The 18123-nt window shown below is 38.9% G+C and overlaps 1 protein-coding gene across 4 annotated transcripts in view; it reads right to left on the reverse strand.

Moving 5' to 3' along the window:
• PKHD1 (PKHD1 ciliary IPT domain containing fibrocystin/polyductin) overlaps window positions 1–18123 on the reverse strand; it is a 457981-nt gene that overhangs the window by 126862 nt on the left and 312996 nt on the right. For all 4 annotated transcript variants that reach the window (XM_037054718.1, XM_037054725.1, XM_037054714.1 and 1 more), the window contains 2 exons: window positions 4735–4889; window positions 3194–3346 (listed from right to left, as the gene is read on the reverse strand). In XM_037054718.1, the coding sequence (XP_036910613.1) occupies window positions 3194–3346; window positions 4735–4889 (308 nt within the window). The remainder of the gene's footprint in view (window positions 1–3193; window positions 3347–4734; window positions 4890–18123) is intronic.

Genomic DNA, 18123 nt, shown 5'->3' on the forward strand with positions numbered 1-18123 from the left:
GAAGAAGCTTCCATCATTATTGTCATTTTACAGGTGATGAGAGTGAGACCCAGAAGGATTTAGTAATTTATCTTAAGCCACATAGTTAGTCACAAGTCAGGATTCAAAACTGAACAGTTTGGCTCGAGAACCTGTACATTTATGCACTCCACGAAACATTGTTTTACCGATAATGAAACAGGCTTAGAGGGGTTAAGAAACTTGTTCACAATTACACATCTAGCAAGCAGTAGAGCTAAAATTTGATCCCAATCAGCTGCATTTCACAGCCTCTTCCCCATCAGTACAGCTGAGGAGGCCAAACCCAGGACTTTCAGATAGCTAGCTCAGAGCTGAGGGCAAGAGGGAAACAGCTGACGGTTTACAAACAGACTCAAACTTAGGACTGTTGACTCACTCTGCTTTTCCTTCCTTGTAGTGTAACAATACGAGTAGAGGGTTTAGGTGTGAGTATGAGTTTCCCTTCCAAAAGTTACTAAACCTCTTCAAATTTCTCAGACTCAATTCTAAAAAAAAGGTAAGAATAGTGTTTCTATGGAGATTAAAACACTTAAACAATATCTGGCACAGAGTAAGAGATTAATAAGTGATTATTAGTGCCCTGACCAGTGTGGCTCAGTTGGTTGGAGCATCATCCTGTAATTGAAAGTTTGTGAGTTCAATTCCCGGTCAGGGCACATACCTAGGTTGTAGGTTCCATCCCCAGTCTGGGCCCATATGGGAGGCAACCAATCGATGCTTCTCTCTTGCATCAGTGTTTCTTTCTCTCCCTTCCTCCCTCTCTAAAAACAATGGAAAAAAATGTCCTCAGCCAAGGATAAAAAAAATAAAAATAAATAGATGGTTGTTCATGATTATTATTGTAGGTCATTGTCAAAAAAATGACTAAAATTTGTAAATAAACTGAATCTTGCAGCTCTGTATAAATAATCTTTTAAAAGGTGTCAAAGCAAATCTCACATTAAAATTTGCATAGAGAATTCTATATCTGATAGGCTAATACATTCTGGGGCCAAAACATCATAAGACATTCAGTAGTCCCTGAAATGCAAAGGTTCTTAACACAATGTGGGGACCTGGATTGGATTCTGAGATAGTAAAAGGACACTAGTGGAAAAGCTGGGGGAATCTGAATAATGTCAGGAGTTCAGTTAACAGTAGCACCAATGTTAGTTTTTTTGGTTTTAGGAAATGTACCAGAGTTATTTAAGATATTATCAGTAGGAGAAATTGGATGAAGGGTATACAGGGACTCTCCACACTACCTTTGCAACTTTTCTGTAAATCCAAAATGTTTACAAAGTTAAAAGTTCATTTAACAAGGGCTTCAGAATCAGGATCAGCCATGGCTGGTGTGGCTCGGTGGATTGAGTGCTGGCCTGTGAACCAAAGGGTCACTGGCTTGATCCCCAGTCAGGGCACATGCCTGGGTTGTGGGCCAGGTCCCCAGGAGTGGGCATGTGAGAGGCAACCACTCATTGATGTTTCTCTCCTTCTCTTTCTCCCTCCCTTCCCCTCTGTCAACAGAAAAAAAAAAGAATCAGGATTAAATTTGAATGTTTCTTCTGCCACTTTCTAACTGGATAGCTTTTTTGTACTCTTCATTTACTTTATTCATTGGCATTTATTGAGCACCTAATATACATACAGTAGCGACCATGATAGGAAAACCCAACCTTATGCTCAGAAAGTTTACAAGTGCATGACAGAGTTTTACAAGCTCATGACAGAATTGTACAAATTAGCAGGCAATTTTATTACAGATTCTGTTTCCTCATCAATAAAAGTGACTATTTCATGGGGATGGTAGGATGAACTGAGATGAAATAGGCATGGAAACCAGCATAGTTCCTGGTTGAGAAGAGGCATTTAGTACAGGTCTCTCCTTTCCCCTGGGGAAGATTTAAAAAACCCTGGATCAATCAGCCATGCCAGAGGTACTGGTCCAAGTCAATCCTTCTGAGGGTTCCTGTCTGGCTTTATGCTGTACCACTAGAACTGGTCATGGGTCCTGTTCCTGTGACCAGGCTGCAGCTGGGACAGCAGTTTAGGCTGAAAGAGGCCCTGCCTTGCTCTCCCTTCCTGATTCTCCATGTTCATCAGCTTCAAGATAGTTCATGTCTAGAAGACCAGGGCTCAGCCTTCGTCTCAGTCTTCTAGAGCAGAATTTCTCATCTCAGCACCATGGGGAATATTTGGGACCAGATAATCCTTTCTTATGGGGATCCTGTCTTATGCACATTATAGGATATTTAGCATTTATGCTTACCTACCAGATGGCAGAATGCCCCCTCCCACACCAAAGTTGTGCCAAGCAGAAATGTCTTCAGGTGTCCTTTGGTGGGGGTGGGGTATGGAGAAGCAAAATCTCTTCTGTTGAGAAGTGATGGAGTGGCAGCTCATGGAGTGAAAGTTCGTTCTATAGACCAGAAACCCCAGACTTTTGATTTGAGGTCTAAACATTGCCCTTCGTCATTCTGATGAACAGATGTGCCAACAAAAGGTGTTCCAGGCTCGATATATACTGGAAGTGGTTAGATCCTCTTTTCCAGGCTTTCTCAAAGCCTTTATTCTGTTCATGTGTGCACTGAATCTCTAAGTTAGACCTGTAAACATAGTCTTTACCAAATTTATTTGGCTACACAACAACTTTGAGATAATGTTTAAGGAATACAAGTTTAAGAAATAGATACTAATCAAATAGCTGTCTGGTATTCCAAGAGCTAAAACTTGAAAAACACAGGAGAGAATAAACTGATTCTTAAAGCAGTCTAGAATATGGAAATCATTTTTATTTAAATTTACACTAGTAATTTATAGTGTGAGCTGAGGCCTGCCATCAGATATAGCATGCTACTGGGAAAGAGTAATAGAAATTCAGGAAAGAGATAAAACTCAAATGGTCATTAAATCATCTATAATTTCAAAGCAGAGGAAATTTCACATCTGCTGAAGATGTTTTCTTTGAGGTAAAAATGTGCATATGTGCCGATCGCTAGTATATTATTTTAACATCACACTGATAATTAAGCACAGATTAGGACTGAAAAGTCATAGCTTCTCAGAGCACGGAGGAACAATCTAACTTGAACATTTTGTTTGACAAAGGAAAATTCTCACAGTTGGAATTTCTGTGTGGCTCAGATGCATAAGCTCCAATTGGTAATATTTAGTCACTGAAAATTTCATTCACCTGAAAATTCTTCTCTGCTGGACTTCCTGAAGGACCCCACAAGTAGTCTCCCCATACAAGACGTATCAGGCTGGATTTGGATATTTCGGGTCAAAAGTCCAACCTCAGCAGCCAAACGAATGGCTCGGCCATCCTCCATGATATGTACGCTTCCTGGGGCAAAAGAGTTGGGGAAGAAAAACCTTTAAAAACCTATTTTAGAAATTGCCAGCTAGGGACCCAGGGAACCTACCAAACGTTAACACTCCTTTCCCCTTGGAAGTCCTACCAACGCTGAGGTCTGCTTTTCCTCAGGCCTTCTCCACAATGCCAGCTGAGAAATGAAAAGCCCGTTTACTTATGTCTCTGAGATCCAAGTGAGAGTGCTTGAGCAAGAGCTCATTTCTTCTCAATAACCGTGGGTACTGGGGCAGGCGACTGGCACAGGGATGTCAGGGCAGACCTGACTAATGAGTGGGGTCCCCAACCTCCTTCCTTAAACTCATCACTGGGAGACTCAGTGTTTGGTTGTGCATTGTCTGTGGACTTCTTTCCTGAGTACGAGGAATCCCAGAGCAACTGAAGCAATGACAGAACTAAAGCAGCAATATGTGAGAGCAGAGGGACAAACCGCAGCAGCAGCAGCATCCTCCCACGGTGGGTCTCAAGATGACCTGCCTGAAGGAGCCTCCTCAGTGGCGGAACTGAAGAGTCGAGTGCTGGCTTGTCTCACACCCTCCACAGCATTTTACCTGGAGCTTTACTGGCAAGGATCACTGAAGATTTCTCTATTCTTGGCCACTTTTTAAAAAAAATAAACTATCCTTGGAACTATGATTTAAATATAGCTTTAGATACAGTCCTCTTGAAAACATGTATTTCTCTCTCACAAATCGGAGACAAAAAGATATCCCCTAAGCCCTTCTGTTTCCATGTTTTATGACTAATTACCTATATTTCCTGTGATAGCTATATCTATAACACTGAAACAGGAAGCTTATGGTTATGCTTATTTATTATTTTGTGCAATATATTTTGACTGTGTACAGCATATAAAAATATCCAGCACATTTTTTTTCTAGAAAAGGGCATTTGTTGTTTTTTTGTTTGTTTTTTGTAGCAGTAGTAGTCAATACACAGTGAATTTTATATCAGGAAATACACATTCCTAAGTATGGAAAAAGAAATCATCATTTACAATTACTACCACATTCTAAGTAATTGTATAATTCAGAGTGCCAGGAAATGAACTGGAAACTCAGCTCCCATGAGATTTATTCTGGCCTAGCCATGAAAATGTCCAATGACCTTGAACAAGAGCTGTAACCATTTTTGCTTTCAGACTTGCCAATATAAATAAAAGTTTAAAAATCCCTTCACATCAAAATATTTTAATTAGATAATAAAATTAATGAAGCAGTAGAGATAAAGCCTCCTAGGATGACTCTAGGACATCAGAAGGTACTATCCGTCTCCTCCGAATGGTGATCTGATCCAAGGTCCCAGACCAGAGATGTTCCCCCGGCTCACTCACTTCCCTTAACCACAAAGCACAGCCTTACCAATGTGCCGGTGTTGGAGCCGTTCCTGGATCCTGACATGGTGGCCCTTGACTTCTTTTACAGTGAGGACTTCTGCTTCGTGAGGCTCATAAGAAGAGGAACTAAGGACAATTTTGTCTCGGGGTCGCCAATCCACTGTGTCCTCTACTATAATTCTGTAATAGCACAAAAAAGATATCAGGTATACCAGCGATGTGGCACAGATCACCTACTTAACTCCAAATGGAAGAGGAAATGCACTACGACCAACAATTCCCACCAGGAACATTCAAAAAGGAATTCCAAAAGGCTTTTGCAAAAAGTGTAATGCCTATGAAGTCAAACTTCTGCCTCACATGTAGAAAATACGGAAATAGCAAAGGTATTCTATGTCCAGGAAGTTCAAGAAAAAGTAAAATTTCCAGAGTTTATATATGCTGTCTATACATGAATTTATAAAATGGAAGTCTTCCTTCTTGATTAGCAAACAGTTAGATAATGAAGATATTTTGAAAAGATTATTTCTTAAATTTTCTGAAGACCCATAATATAATTTTAAGACAATTTATCACCATCCATTAAGGCTCACACTTTTATAGTCAGACAAATTCAGTGTGAATCTTAGAGGTGTAACTTACTAGCTGTGGGACCCTGAGAAGTCTTTTAAACTTTTTGAAAAGTGACACTATTTAAAGCTTCCCTCCAACATCCCAGTGTTATTATAGAGATGAAAGTATATACTCCTCCAGTGTGCTACGTTCCAAGCATTGTGTTTTCACACAACATAAAACAGTGAAGGTTTTATTCATTTTTGTTTGTTTTCTTAACTCACATTTAATGAAATTTTTGTTCAGTCTTTCCCTGTCGCCTAGCTTGTCCTAGTGAATGTCTGTTTTATTCTCAATTAACATTCACTACTAATTTCAATGGCTTATGTTTATTTTTATTACCTGCCTCTTTTGCTAATGTCTACATTTTAACAAGTTTTGACAATAAATGTTCATCCAGATAAACAGGTTCACGTGAAGGCCATTCACTCATGCAACCTACATTGATTGAGCAAGTGGTGTGCACCAGACACAGTAAGTGCTAGAAACAAAATGGTAAATAAAACATATGTCATATGTATAAAAAAAGACAGTTTAGATTTTGACTAGTAGACATCCTTAAAGAGTCTACTGTGTGTTTGGGAAATTCACAGATGTCTAATATATAGCATTGACACCCCAAATAGAAAGAGATTAAAAGGGGTCACTTGTGGGCCAATGGTATGAATCTATTATGAACCAAATATCATAATTAATTCAAACATGTGCACTTGAGGTTAGAGAAGGAGAATCAGAGATAAAGTAAAAGATTTGTCAATTGATAGAATTTTAATGAAATAATTTAGTCTTCCCTTTGTTCCTATTTTTCTATGACATCATAGAAAGCTCATAGTTACAAAACACTAGAGCATCTAATAACTTTTAAAGGCAAGGAAACTAAGATTCAGGGAGATTAAATTAAAAAATTCATGAGTAGATAAATGAATGGAGTTACAAGCTGAATTAAGACAAAAGGAAGTCTCCTGATTGAATCCAAATACTTCTCATTAAATAACATTCCCCTGCCTGTCTGGCACTTAGTTCTTCACCTGCTAAATAACAATAAAGAAGCAATATTACCACTTTTAATAATGCTATCATGATAATCCATGAAGTTATGAAAAGTCTATAACCCATATAGTGGAATACCATTCAGTCATTAAAAAATACATTATAGCAGAGCACTGAACTGTAAGAAATTCTGTTCATCATGTATTGATTTAAAAAACAGGATAAAAAACAATATATACTTTATTTTTAACAAAAATAATATATTCACAGAAAACAGAACATAGAAAAGCTGCTCATTGAAATGTCAGCTCACCTATGAATTGTGGATTTATTAGTAATGTTCACTTAAATCTAAATTTTACAACTGAAATTGTAGTAAAATATATATTTCAAAGAAACAAAAATAAGGCCATAGGTTCAAAGTCACAACAAAGTCAAATTACCAGTGTAATTGAAATCAGTCCTTTCGTTCAGGAAAATCAAGTTAATCCTTTTATTACTGTTTATATTGTTGAGGAAAGTTTTTCAGACACTAGGTCACCATAATGTTCTGAAAAGGTCTTTGTGAATATTAGATTAAAATTCATTCCCTATGGAGCGAAAGGGATTTTTAGGGTTCTGAAACTATTCTGTATGATTCTATCAAGATAGATACATGCCATTTTACATTTGTCAAAACACATAGAATATATAACCCAAAAAGAAAACCTTAACGTAATCTAAAAAAATAACACCTCATCCCCTAACTCTCTTATATAAATCCTCTGCTTCAACCAAAGGAATCTGCTCATTATCTCAAGAAACAGCAATGTGTTTCTCAGCTTTCAAATAAAATGTCACTACCTTTATTCTGCCCTCCAGTCTACTCATTTGCAAAAACTGACTGAAGTTCTTTTGCCTTTAAGAAGTCATTCCAGTGAAAACCAACCCCCACTTCTATTCCAACATAAATTGACATAGTAGATACTCCTGCCTCATAACTGATTTTGCACTCTTGTCTTCTGTGGCTATTCAACTTTGATATTAATATTTAATGAAATATGACTGTCTAGCTCTATAAACCCTATAGCACCTAGCAAAATTTTAGGTGAAGATTAGAAAGAATTATCAAAATTATTAATCCAAACTTCATATTAAAATATAATTAAAATCAAGCTGACCTTTTTCATTGAGTCTTCTAAAAGCTTACGAGCTCATTCATGATCATCGCCCTCTCTCCTCTATATTCCTGAAGTCTTGGGATTCTATCATTTTTAAGGGCCATACACAAATTGCAAGGGAACATGGGCCTTGCCACTTTATTTCCATATAGCAACATTGGTAACTTCAGAAAAAACTGCGGCCCAACAATCACTAACATAGATGGCTCTGTTGGTCAAGTATCAGCTTCCTTAACTTCCTTCTACATGCAGTCTTCTACCCTTACGACTGTCTTCCTACCACTTGAAGAAATCCTAGCTCAAGGATGGCTTGGATACCAGCTGTCTTCCTTATTTCTCATTAATACTAATAAGAGTCCTGTAGCTAAAGGGGAGAGGAGAAACAATAAATAAACAAAAACAATAAATAAACAAAAAATAAAAGAGCTTTTTGCAACCTATTGGACCTGAATAAATACTATAGGAAAAGAGGAAACTATTAATAATCACTGTAGAAGTCTCCTGAAAGATAACCTTTTAAAAAAGAAAGTGAAATATCAGCAGTTTCCTTTAGTTTGGCCATAAATTTTACCTAGATTAAGGAATATATATTTCTGGTCAAAAATATCATTATAAGCCCTGGCTGGTGTAGCTCAGTGGATTGCTGCAGGCCTGCTAACCAAAGGATCACGGTTTGATTCCCAGTCAGGGCATATACCTGGGTCGCAGGCCAGTTTCCAGCAGGGGACACAAGAGAAGCAACCATATATTGATATTTCTCTCCCTCTCTCCTTCCCTTCCCCTATAAAGATAAATTAATAAAATCTAAAAAAAACTTTAAAAAATATATCATTAAAACAGACTTCTGCCAAGATGGAGGTGTAGGTAGAAACACTGTGCCTTCTCACACAACCAAGTCTGAATACAACGAAGGTTTGGAGAACAAAGACACAGCCAAAGAACAGAAAATCGAACTATACGGAAGTACAACAACAACCAATTGTTCAACCAGACCGGTAAGAGGGGCAGAACCAGCAGTGGAGCGGGGAAAGGCAAGAAAGATCTCCCGACCCCAGGCACCCAGGCAGCCCTGCATCGGGAAGACCCAGTGAGGGCTCGGGGCGGCAGGCTGGCTGCAGTTCCACATTCGCGTGCAGATAAACCAGCAAAGGAGTGAGCAGTGAAACAGACCACTCAGGCCCCCAGCGGGCGAACCCAGCGGCAGGCTGACCACAGTTGCACATTCGCGCGCAGTGGGACAGACCGCATGGCCCGTGGTGGTGGCAGGAGGCAGCAGAGGGGGCCCGCCAATGCTTTCCTTTGACCCCGCCCCCACATACAGTGTCAAACCCAGTGACTGAGTGGCCCGGCCCTGGTGAACACCTAGGGCTCTGCTCCTCATACATAACAGGCACAAACAGTCCAAAATATGGCTCAAGAAGAACTCAAAGCCCCAGAGCCAATAACTCTAAGTGACCAGGAAATAGCGAAGCTCTCAGATGCACAATTCAAGGCACTGGTTGATGCTCAGGATGCTCACAGAACTGGTTGATTTTAGCCACAAATTAAAGGAACATATGAAGGCTAAATGAAATTAAGGGAAATGCACAGGAAACCAATAGTGATGGAAAGGAATCTGGGACTCAAATCAATGGAGTGGACCAGAAGGAAGAATGAAACATCCAATCACAAAAGAATGAAGAAACAAGAATTCAAAAAAATGAGGAGAGGCTTAGGAACATCCAGGACATCTTTAAATGGTCCAACATCCGAATTATAGGGGTACCAGAAGGGGAAAAGAAACAGCTGTGAGTGGAAAACTTATTTGAACCAATAATAAAGGAGAACTTCCCCAGTCTGGCAAAGGAAACAGACTTCCAGGAAATGCAGGAAGCTCAGAGAGTCCCAAAGAAGTTGGACCCAAGAAGGAACACAGCAAGGCACATCATAATTACATTAGCCAAGATTAAAATGAAGGAGAGAATTCTAGAAGCAGCAAGAGATAAGGGGCCAGTTACCAACAAAGGAGTTCCCATCAGACTGTCAGTGGATTTCTCAAAAGAGACCTTACAGGCAAGAAGGAGCTGGAAGGAAGTATTCCAAGTGATGAAATCCAAAGACCTACATACAAGACTGCTCTATCCAGCAAAGCTCTCATTTAGAATGGAAGGGCAGATAAAGCGCTTCTCAGATAAGATCAAATTCAAGGAGTTCATCATCACCAAGCCCTCATTATATGAAATGTTAAAGGGACTTATCTAAGAAAAAGAAGATAAAAAATATGAAAAGTGTAAGGACAGCAAACTCACAGTTATTAACAACCACACCTAAAACAAAAGCAAACCAAGAGGACAGCTAGATCAGGAGTGGAACCATAGAAATGGAGAACACATGGAGGGTTAGCAACAGGGGAGTGGGAGGAGCAGAAGCGGGGAGAAGGTACAGAAAATAGCATAGACAGTAGGTAGAAAATAGATAGAGGGAGGGCAAGAATAGTAGGGGAAATACAGAATCTAAAGAACTTGAGACATGTGGTCATAAACTAAAGGGGAGAAGGGTGGGGGAGGGGTGTGCAGGGTGGAGGGGAATGAAGGGGGGGAATAGAACAACTGTAATGGTATAATCAATAAAATATATTGAATTTAAAAAAACCTTCGAAAAATATATCATTACAAAGAATGACAAACATTGTATGGTTTTCAAAACCCCTTCCCCACATATAGCAAAGTGGGTTGCCCTGCCCAAGTGAATACCTAAGGCTCCACCCCTTACAATGTAACAGGTGCACAGAGACAAAGAAATATGACCTAAATGAAAGAACAGATCAAAACTCCAGAAAAAGAGCTAAGCAACAAGGAGATAGCCAACCTATCTGATGCTGAGTTCAAAACACTGGTAATCAGGATGCTCACACAAATGACTGAGTACAGATGAAAAGTGGAGGAAGAAGTGAAGGTTATGCAAAATGAAACAGAGAAAAATATACAGGGAACCAACAGTGAAGAGAAGTAAACTGGAAGTTGAATCAACAATTTGAAACAGAATAAAGAAATAAAAATTCAACTGAAACAGAATGAAGAAATAAGAATTTTTAAAAATGAGGAGAGGCTTAGGAACATCTGGGACAACTTTAAACATTCCAACATCTGAGTCATAGGGGTGCCAGAAGGAGAAGAGGAAGAACAAGAAATTGAAAACTTATTTGAAAACATAATGAAGGAGAACTTCCCTAATCTGGCAAAGGAAATGGGCTTCCAGGAAGTCCAGGAAGCTCAGAGCATCCAAAAGAAATTGGACTCCAGAAGGAACACACCAAGACACGTCATAATTACATTACCCAAGAATAAAGATAAGCAGAGAATCTTAAAAACAACAAGAAAAAATGAGACAGTTACCTATAAAGAAGGTCTCATAAGACTATCAGGTAATTTCTCAAAAGAAACCTTCAAGAAGGGGCTGGAAAGAAGTATTCCAAGTCATGAAAGGCAAGGACCTACATCCAAGATTACTCTATCCAGCAAAGCTGTCATTTAGAATGGCAGGGCAGATAAAATGCTTCCAAGATAAGGTCTAGTTAAAGGAGTTCATCAACACCAAGCCCTTATTATATGAAATGTTAAGAGGACTTAGCTAAGAAAAAGAAGATCAAAACTATGAACAGTAAATTGACAAGAAACTCACAACTATCAACAACTGAACCTAAAAACAAAAATAGAAACAAAAACAACCGCCCTGGCTGGCGTAGCTCAGTGGATTGAGTGCGGGCCTGCGAACCAGAGGATCGCGGTTCGATTCCCAGTCAGGGCACATGCCTGGGTTGCAGGCCGGTTCCTTGCAGACTAAGTACCAGCAGGGGGCGCACAAAAGGCAACCATACATTGATGTTTCTCTCCCTCTCTCCTTCCCCTCTAAAGATAAATAAATAAATAAAATCTTTTAAAAAAATAGAAACAAAAACAAACTAAGAAAACAACTACAACAGGAACAAAATCACAGAAATGGAGATCACATGGAGGGTTACCAGTGGGGGCGGGAAGAATGGGGGAAAAGGTACAGGGAATAAGAAGCATAATTGGTAGGTACAAAACAGATGAGGGGAGGTTAAGAATAGTATAGAAAATGTAGAAGCCAAAGAAATTTTATGTATTACCCATGGACATGAACTAAGGGGGAAGAGAATGCTGGTGGGAGAAAGGTCCAGGGCAGAGGGTGATAAAGAGGAGGAGAAAAATGGGACAACTGTAATAGCATAATCAATAAAATATACCTAAAAAGGCACTTTTAGGTATATATAAACACTAACAATTTAAATGAATTTATTCATTAAACTTTGGGAAGGTCTCAATGACAAAGCTGCATTTGATCACATGCTCACAGTGTCCATATGCCAAAATATTTTTACCAGAGGAATAGAAATGACGATAGACTTCTGAACTCTACTGAATTTTTTTTTCAGCTCCAATTAAATGTTTTTCTCAGTGTCATTGAAATATACTGAGGATCTTTAGACTGCATAGGCCTATGTAAGATACTGAAGAACTCAAATCCCATAATGATGTTGACAGTGATGATGACAACAAAAATAAACATTGTGAATGTCAATTACTTGATTACTTAACTCTATATTCTAATACTTCAACTATGAAGTTTGTCCAGAAAAATTTCAGCCATTGTTAATATGATGAGAACAATTTTGTGACATAGATGTAACCTGGCAGCCAGGGAGAATGGACTGGGATGTGCATGCATGAACAATGACAACCTCACTGTATTAATCAGTGGGGATGGTAGACACTATTGAGTGAGCATGTGGACTGTGTGGCCATTGTACCCCAAATGCCTGAGTGAGTAGAGCAGCAAATTTGCATCAAACTTTGTGTTAAGCTTGAACATTCCTCTACAGAAACTATTCCGATGATTCCAAAGGCCTTGGCTACAGGCAACAGGTGATTGGCAGTTTTATCACAATGACATGGACCACTCATGCATCACACCTCATACAGAATTTTCTGGTGAAATATCAAATCACCCAGGTGATTCAGCTCCCCTACAGCCCAGATTTGGTGCCCTTTGACTTCTAGCTTTTCCCAAAACTAAAATCACCTTGGAAAGGGAAGACATTTAAGACCATCTATGAGATTTGGAAAATACAATGGGGCAGCTGAGGGTGACTGGCAGCACTGTGTGAGGTCCCAAGGTGACTACTTTGAAGGGGACTGAGTTGTCATCGTCTCATATACAATGTTTTTTGCATCTTGTATCTTCTTCAGTAAATGTCTCTATTTTTCATATTACATGGCTGGATGACTTCTGGACAGACCTCCTATTTTATAAAGATCCTTAGAGTGAAACATTCAGAGGACAAAGTTCATGTCAATTTATAAACACATTTTTTTACACTACCAACCAAAGCAAGCTTAGCCAGATATTTGAAAACAAAGTTTTTGGTATATGTTATTACATAAATATCTCTAAATTAAATTACTCCTCTGTTGCTTCAGTTGACCTTCAGGGAGATAAATGAACAAACATTTTGGATTTTTTAAATTTCAGCTGAGAGAGGTTATCCTTAGCTGATAACTAAGGATAAAAAAAATACCATAAAAACAAATATGGTATTTTTAACCATTGGAAATATTCAGTATATAATTTACTGTTAGTCTTTTAAAGTGATCATGCGTTCTTTAAAATTAAATAGTTACTTTATCAATTTATCCTATACTAAAGGTTTTAGAGTTTTATACTGGCATTGGAAGATTTTAAACAGGGCAAGGCTTGATTTATGTTTTAATCTGATTTATACTGTATGGAGAATTGACTGTTGGAGGTGCCAAGCATGGAAGCAGAGAGACTAACTGTTGAGACATTGCAATAATTTTACAGTCTTTCAGGTGACACATGCTAATGCCTCAGATTAGATGGAGGAGGAAAGAGGTAGTTAAATCTCTGCTGAAAAGAAAGGCAACATAATTTGCTGATGGATTAGGTAACAGAGAAAGAGAAGAGTCAGATTACCGTAAAACTTCTGACCTGAGCAACTGGGTGAAGAGAGGTATAACTTCCTGAGAAGAGGAAAACTGGGAAAAAGATTCCCATTTTGATTATTTATCTGTTTATTTTTTAAGATGGATAAAGCATTATCCAATCTTTGTCCTGTTATGTTGTTTGTTTGTTTCTTAAGTGATCTATTAACTTATCCTGTCACATATAAGAAAATAACTCTGAACTGAAGAACAAATCGTGTGTTAGCACAACCTCTCCCCAGGATACAGGCCTTTAATTCTATTGTCATCAGTGATTATATCTATTCTGTTATCTCCTATATCAAATTAGTGTTGGTATTCTTTGAATATACTTTGTTTGGAATATTTTTTGTTCCTCTCCATTCTGCCACAGCCTCATTTCAGCTCTCCATACATGGCTCTCTGTAACAACTTTTGTACTGGCTCCCTAGTGGAATACGTGGTCAGAAGTACTCTTCTCCTCTCTACCTGTACACTTCCTACTTATCCTTAAAGATTCAGTCGTATCTACCATAAGGCTTTCAGTCTTCCCTCCAGGACATGCTGATTTTCCTACCATCTGAGCCACTGCCACTATAATATGTGACTTTCTAATTTATAATTTTAATGACAATATGCTTCTTAGTGATTGCTGCTAAACTGCTTACAGTATGTATATATACACACGTACGCACATACACACAGTCTGTCCAGAAGATATCCAGCCATGTAATATGAAAAAATAGAGATATTTATTGAAGAAGATACAAGATGCAAGAAACACTGTACATAGGACAATGACACCTTAGTCCCCTTCAAAGTAGGCACCTTGTGACTTCATACAGTTCTGCCAACTGCCATCAGCTGCCCTGTTGTATTTTCCTGAATCTCATCGATGGTTCAAAATGTCTTCCCTTTCAAAGGTGATCTTAGCTTTGGGAAAAGCCAGAAGTCACAGGGCAGTAAATCTGGGCTGAAGGGGAGCTAAGTCACCTGCGTGATTTGATGCTTCACCAGATAACTCTATATGAGGTATAATGCATGAGCAGACGTGTTGTTGTTATGAAGCTGCCAATCACCAGTTGCCCATAGCTGCAGCCTTTGGAATCATCCAAATGGTTTCTGTAGAGCAATGTTCAAGCTTAACACAAAATCTGATGCAGATTCTCTGCTCTACTCACTCAGGTGTTTTGAATACAATGACCACACAGTACACATGCTCACTCAATGGTGTCTACTGTTTTTACTGACTAGTACAGTAAAGTTGTCATGTTCATGCATGTGCATTCCAGTCTATTCTCCTTGGCTGTCATGTTACACCAATGTTGCACAAACCATTTTTGTTATATTAACAATGGCTGGACTTTTTCTAGACAGACCTCATAAATCAATTACACATAAACAAATTTAGAACTCTATTTCTGTTGATGAAAATTCATAAAGAGGTCCAAATGAAATCTGTTCCCCTAACAATAGATTAGAAAAACCAAGCTGACTTTTAACATAAAGAAGATAGTAGATTAATATTTAAATAAATAATTTGACTATTCTGTAGATCAGTTGATACTGTACTAACATCAGCTTGCTGGATTTGATAACATCCCATAGTTGTATAATATGTCATCAGGGAACACAGAGTAAAGGATACATAAGCATTTTTTTTACAACTTTTAAAAAATATATTTTATTTATTTTATGTTTTAGGAAGAGAAAGGGAGAGAAACATCAATGTGTGATTGCCTCTCATGCGACCCCCACTGGGGACCTGGCCCACAACCCAGGCATGTGCCCTAGACTGGGAATCGAACCAGCGACCCTTTGATCACAGGCTGGTGCTCAACCAATGAGCCACACCAGCCAAGGTTATTTTTACAACTTCTTATGTTTGAAATTATTTCACAATTTTTAAAGGGTTAAAATAGGCTATCCATAACATGAATACACTGTGATAATTATACATTACTCACATAAACTTATTGAAGTGCTCTCTGCAGGACTGATACTGAGAAATGTTGTTTTTAATATGTGTAATATGCAGAATACAAGCAATAGAATCAGACAAACCGGAGTAAAAATCCAGCCTCAGGAACTTCCAGTTTTGTGAACTTATAAAATTTATTTAAGTTCTCTAGCCTCAGTTTTCATGTCTGTAAAATGCAGATAATAATACTTAACAGAATTGAGAGATTTAAATGAGATAATGCATGTAAAATGCTTTGTAGAGGCCTGACAGATAGTCAGCCCTCACGATAAGAACTCAATAAATGGTAGCTAGTTAATTAGCATGGATAGTTTTAATTAATAAAATTGAGTTTCTTTCCAAATAGCCTGTAGCTCAGTCTCTGAAGGAGGATTTTAACACATTCTTATAAGAAAAATCCATTTATATCGTGCCTGCTGAATTCCAACTTGCTAACCTTATAATAACTGCAGTTTCTTATTGATCCCTATATACGTAGCTCACAAAGGCTCTTGAGTATAAAAAAGGCACTTCAAACTTAATATGTCCAAATCTGAAATCATAATCTTTTCTCCCAAATGTAGTCCTCTTCTAATAAAAGCCACCACGACCCATCTACACAAACCAGAAACCAAGAAAGCACCTCATCCCAATAAATCTATAGATTTTATCTCCTGTCTCCGAATCTGCCCACTTCTTTCCTTTGCCACTTTAGCTCCTGACTACAAGTTACACTTTGCTTTGATTGGACCTCCTAAGTGGTGTCCCTAGATCCGTTTTTTTTCTGCCTCCTGTAGAAATGCAATTATAAGTGCCACCTCTCACCCGTGCTATCACCTTAGAAACTTAAAACAGCTGTGCAATGCTCTTAGGAGGGCAAAAATAAAATTGTTGACATTCCTAATGAATCTTGCCCCAACCCCTAACTACTCCTTAGAACCTCCTCCTGCTCAGTCTGTGCTCTGCACATCAGCCACCCTGGCATTCCTTCAAGTCCCTCCTGTTCATCCTTCCTCCTGTCACAAAAATCTCCCCTCAGGCCTCTGCTTCTCAATCACCTGCCACTGACTCCTCCATTATCAACTTCTAAAAAATGAGGCTAGCTCCAATGTCATTTCCAGGCTCCATTTTTCCTCCTCTACCTCCGTCTTTCTGATCAGCAGCATCATCCTATTCCAGGATGGCTCCCTGTCTTCTTTTCCCTGAGCCCTAAATTGCATATGTAGTTGTCTTCTTGACAACTCCACTTAAGGTCTTCACTTACCATGTCCCTGCCATCTTGTACCCTGCAAATCTCTTCCTCTCCCAGTCTTCCCACCTCAGTGCATACTTCCACTGTCCACTAAGTTGTTCAATCTAAAAGATTAAAGCGCTCCCCTCACCTCAGCATTCAACTCATTGGCATGCCTGGAGAGCACCATCTCTCCTCTCCATCTCCAGTGCCTCTTCCATAGTCCTAGCCACTATGATTTTTAGCCTCGACTGGCCTCCCATTGATACCCCAGCATCTACTCCTGTCTCCACCATCCGTCACTTACTTATATGGCAGCCAGAGTGGTTTTTGAAACATAAATCAGAGTCCATCAATTCTGCTGTGTAAAACATTTAGTGATTTTTCCCTTTGACCTCTCACAGCTAAACCAGGTTTCACATAACCTGACATTCGTCACATTATGAGGCTCTCCCCTCTGCTCACTCTGCTCCAGCTATCATGACGTCCCGTATGTCCTGCAGCCCCAAAGGCCACCTTAGGGACAATGTTGGATGCCCCCCCTTTACTGAGCATTTTTGCTCCTTTCACTGAACAGGTGAACCATTCTCACCATCAAATCGCAACTCAATTAAAAAAATTTTTAGTTGATTTTAGAGAGAGGATGGAGGGAGGGAGAGAAACACTGATTTTCCCTTTCCAGCCACTCATGCATTCATTGGTTGCTCCCTGCATGTGCCCCTAACCGAGATCAAACCCACACCTCCGGTGCATGGGGACAACATTCTAACCAACCAAGTTATGTGGCCAGTGCTCAGCTCGAATTTCTTTTCTCCAGAGAGATCTCTGTCCATTCTACCTAAAGGGGCCACTCTGTAAAGAACATGATTTTCTAACCACTTTGCTATAGATATGAAACTAATACAGAATAATATTGAATGCAAACTGTAATTTAAATAAATAAATAAGTAGATAAATATACGTAAATGGAACTCCTCATGCCTCCAAATATTTCTGATCATACTATCCTGTTTCTTTCTTTACTTTTACAATTTGCAAGTCTGTTGCTTATATTTCTGTATTTGACTACTATCTCTTTCTCTTCACTAAGATGTAAACTCCCAGAGGACAGCGATCTCTTCAAATTCAACACTACATCTCCAGTGCTTACAGCCAGGCACACAGTAAGTACTCCACAGGTTATTTGTTGAATGACTGAATGCAATTTGCTCTGGCTACAGTCCTCTTCCCACACATATGCTCCAACTCTGCTTAATAAAAGCCCACTCATCACTCAGTTCCCCCCTCTGAAATCACTCTGCAGGCAAGCCTTCTTTAACTTCCATCACTGCCTCAAGTTTCCATATTTTGTAATTTTTAGAATCTCTCCTTCATAGCATTTATTACATGTGTAATTTTATATTTACTTTACATTTATTTAACTAATGTTGATGGCAGAGACCATATTGATTTTTATTTGTTATTATCTCCAGGCCAAACC

This window comes from Sturnira hondurensis, unplaced genomic scaffold (assembly GCF_014824575.4).
Source record: "Sturnira hondurensis isolate 20B ecotype Veracruz unplaced genomic scaffold, ASM1482457v3 Scaffold0000880, whole genome shotgun sequence".
Taxonomy (NCBI): Eukaryota; Metazoa; Chordata; class Mammalia; order Chiroptera; family Phyllostomidae; genus Sturnira; species Sturnira hondurensis.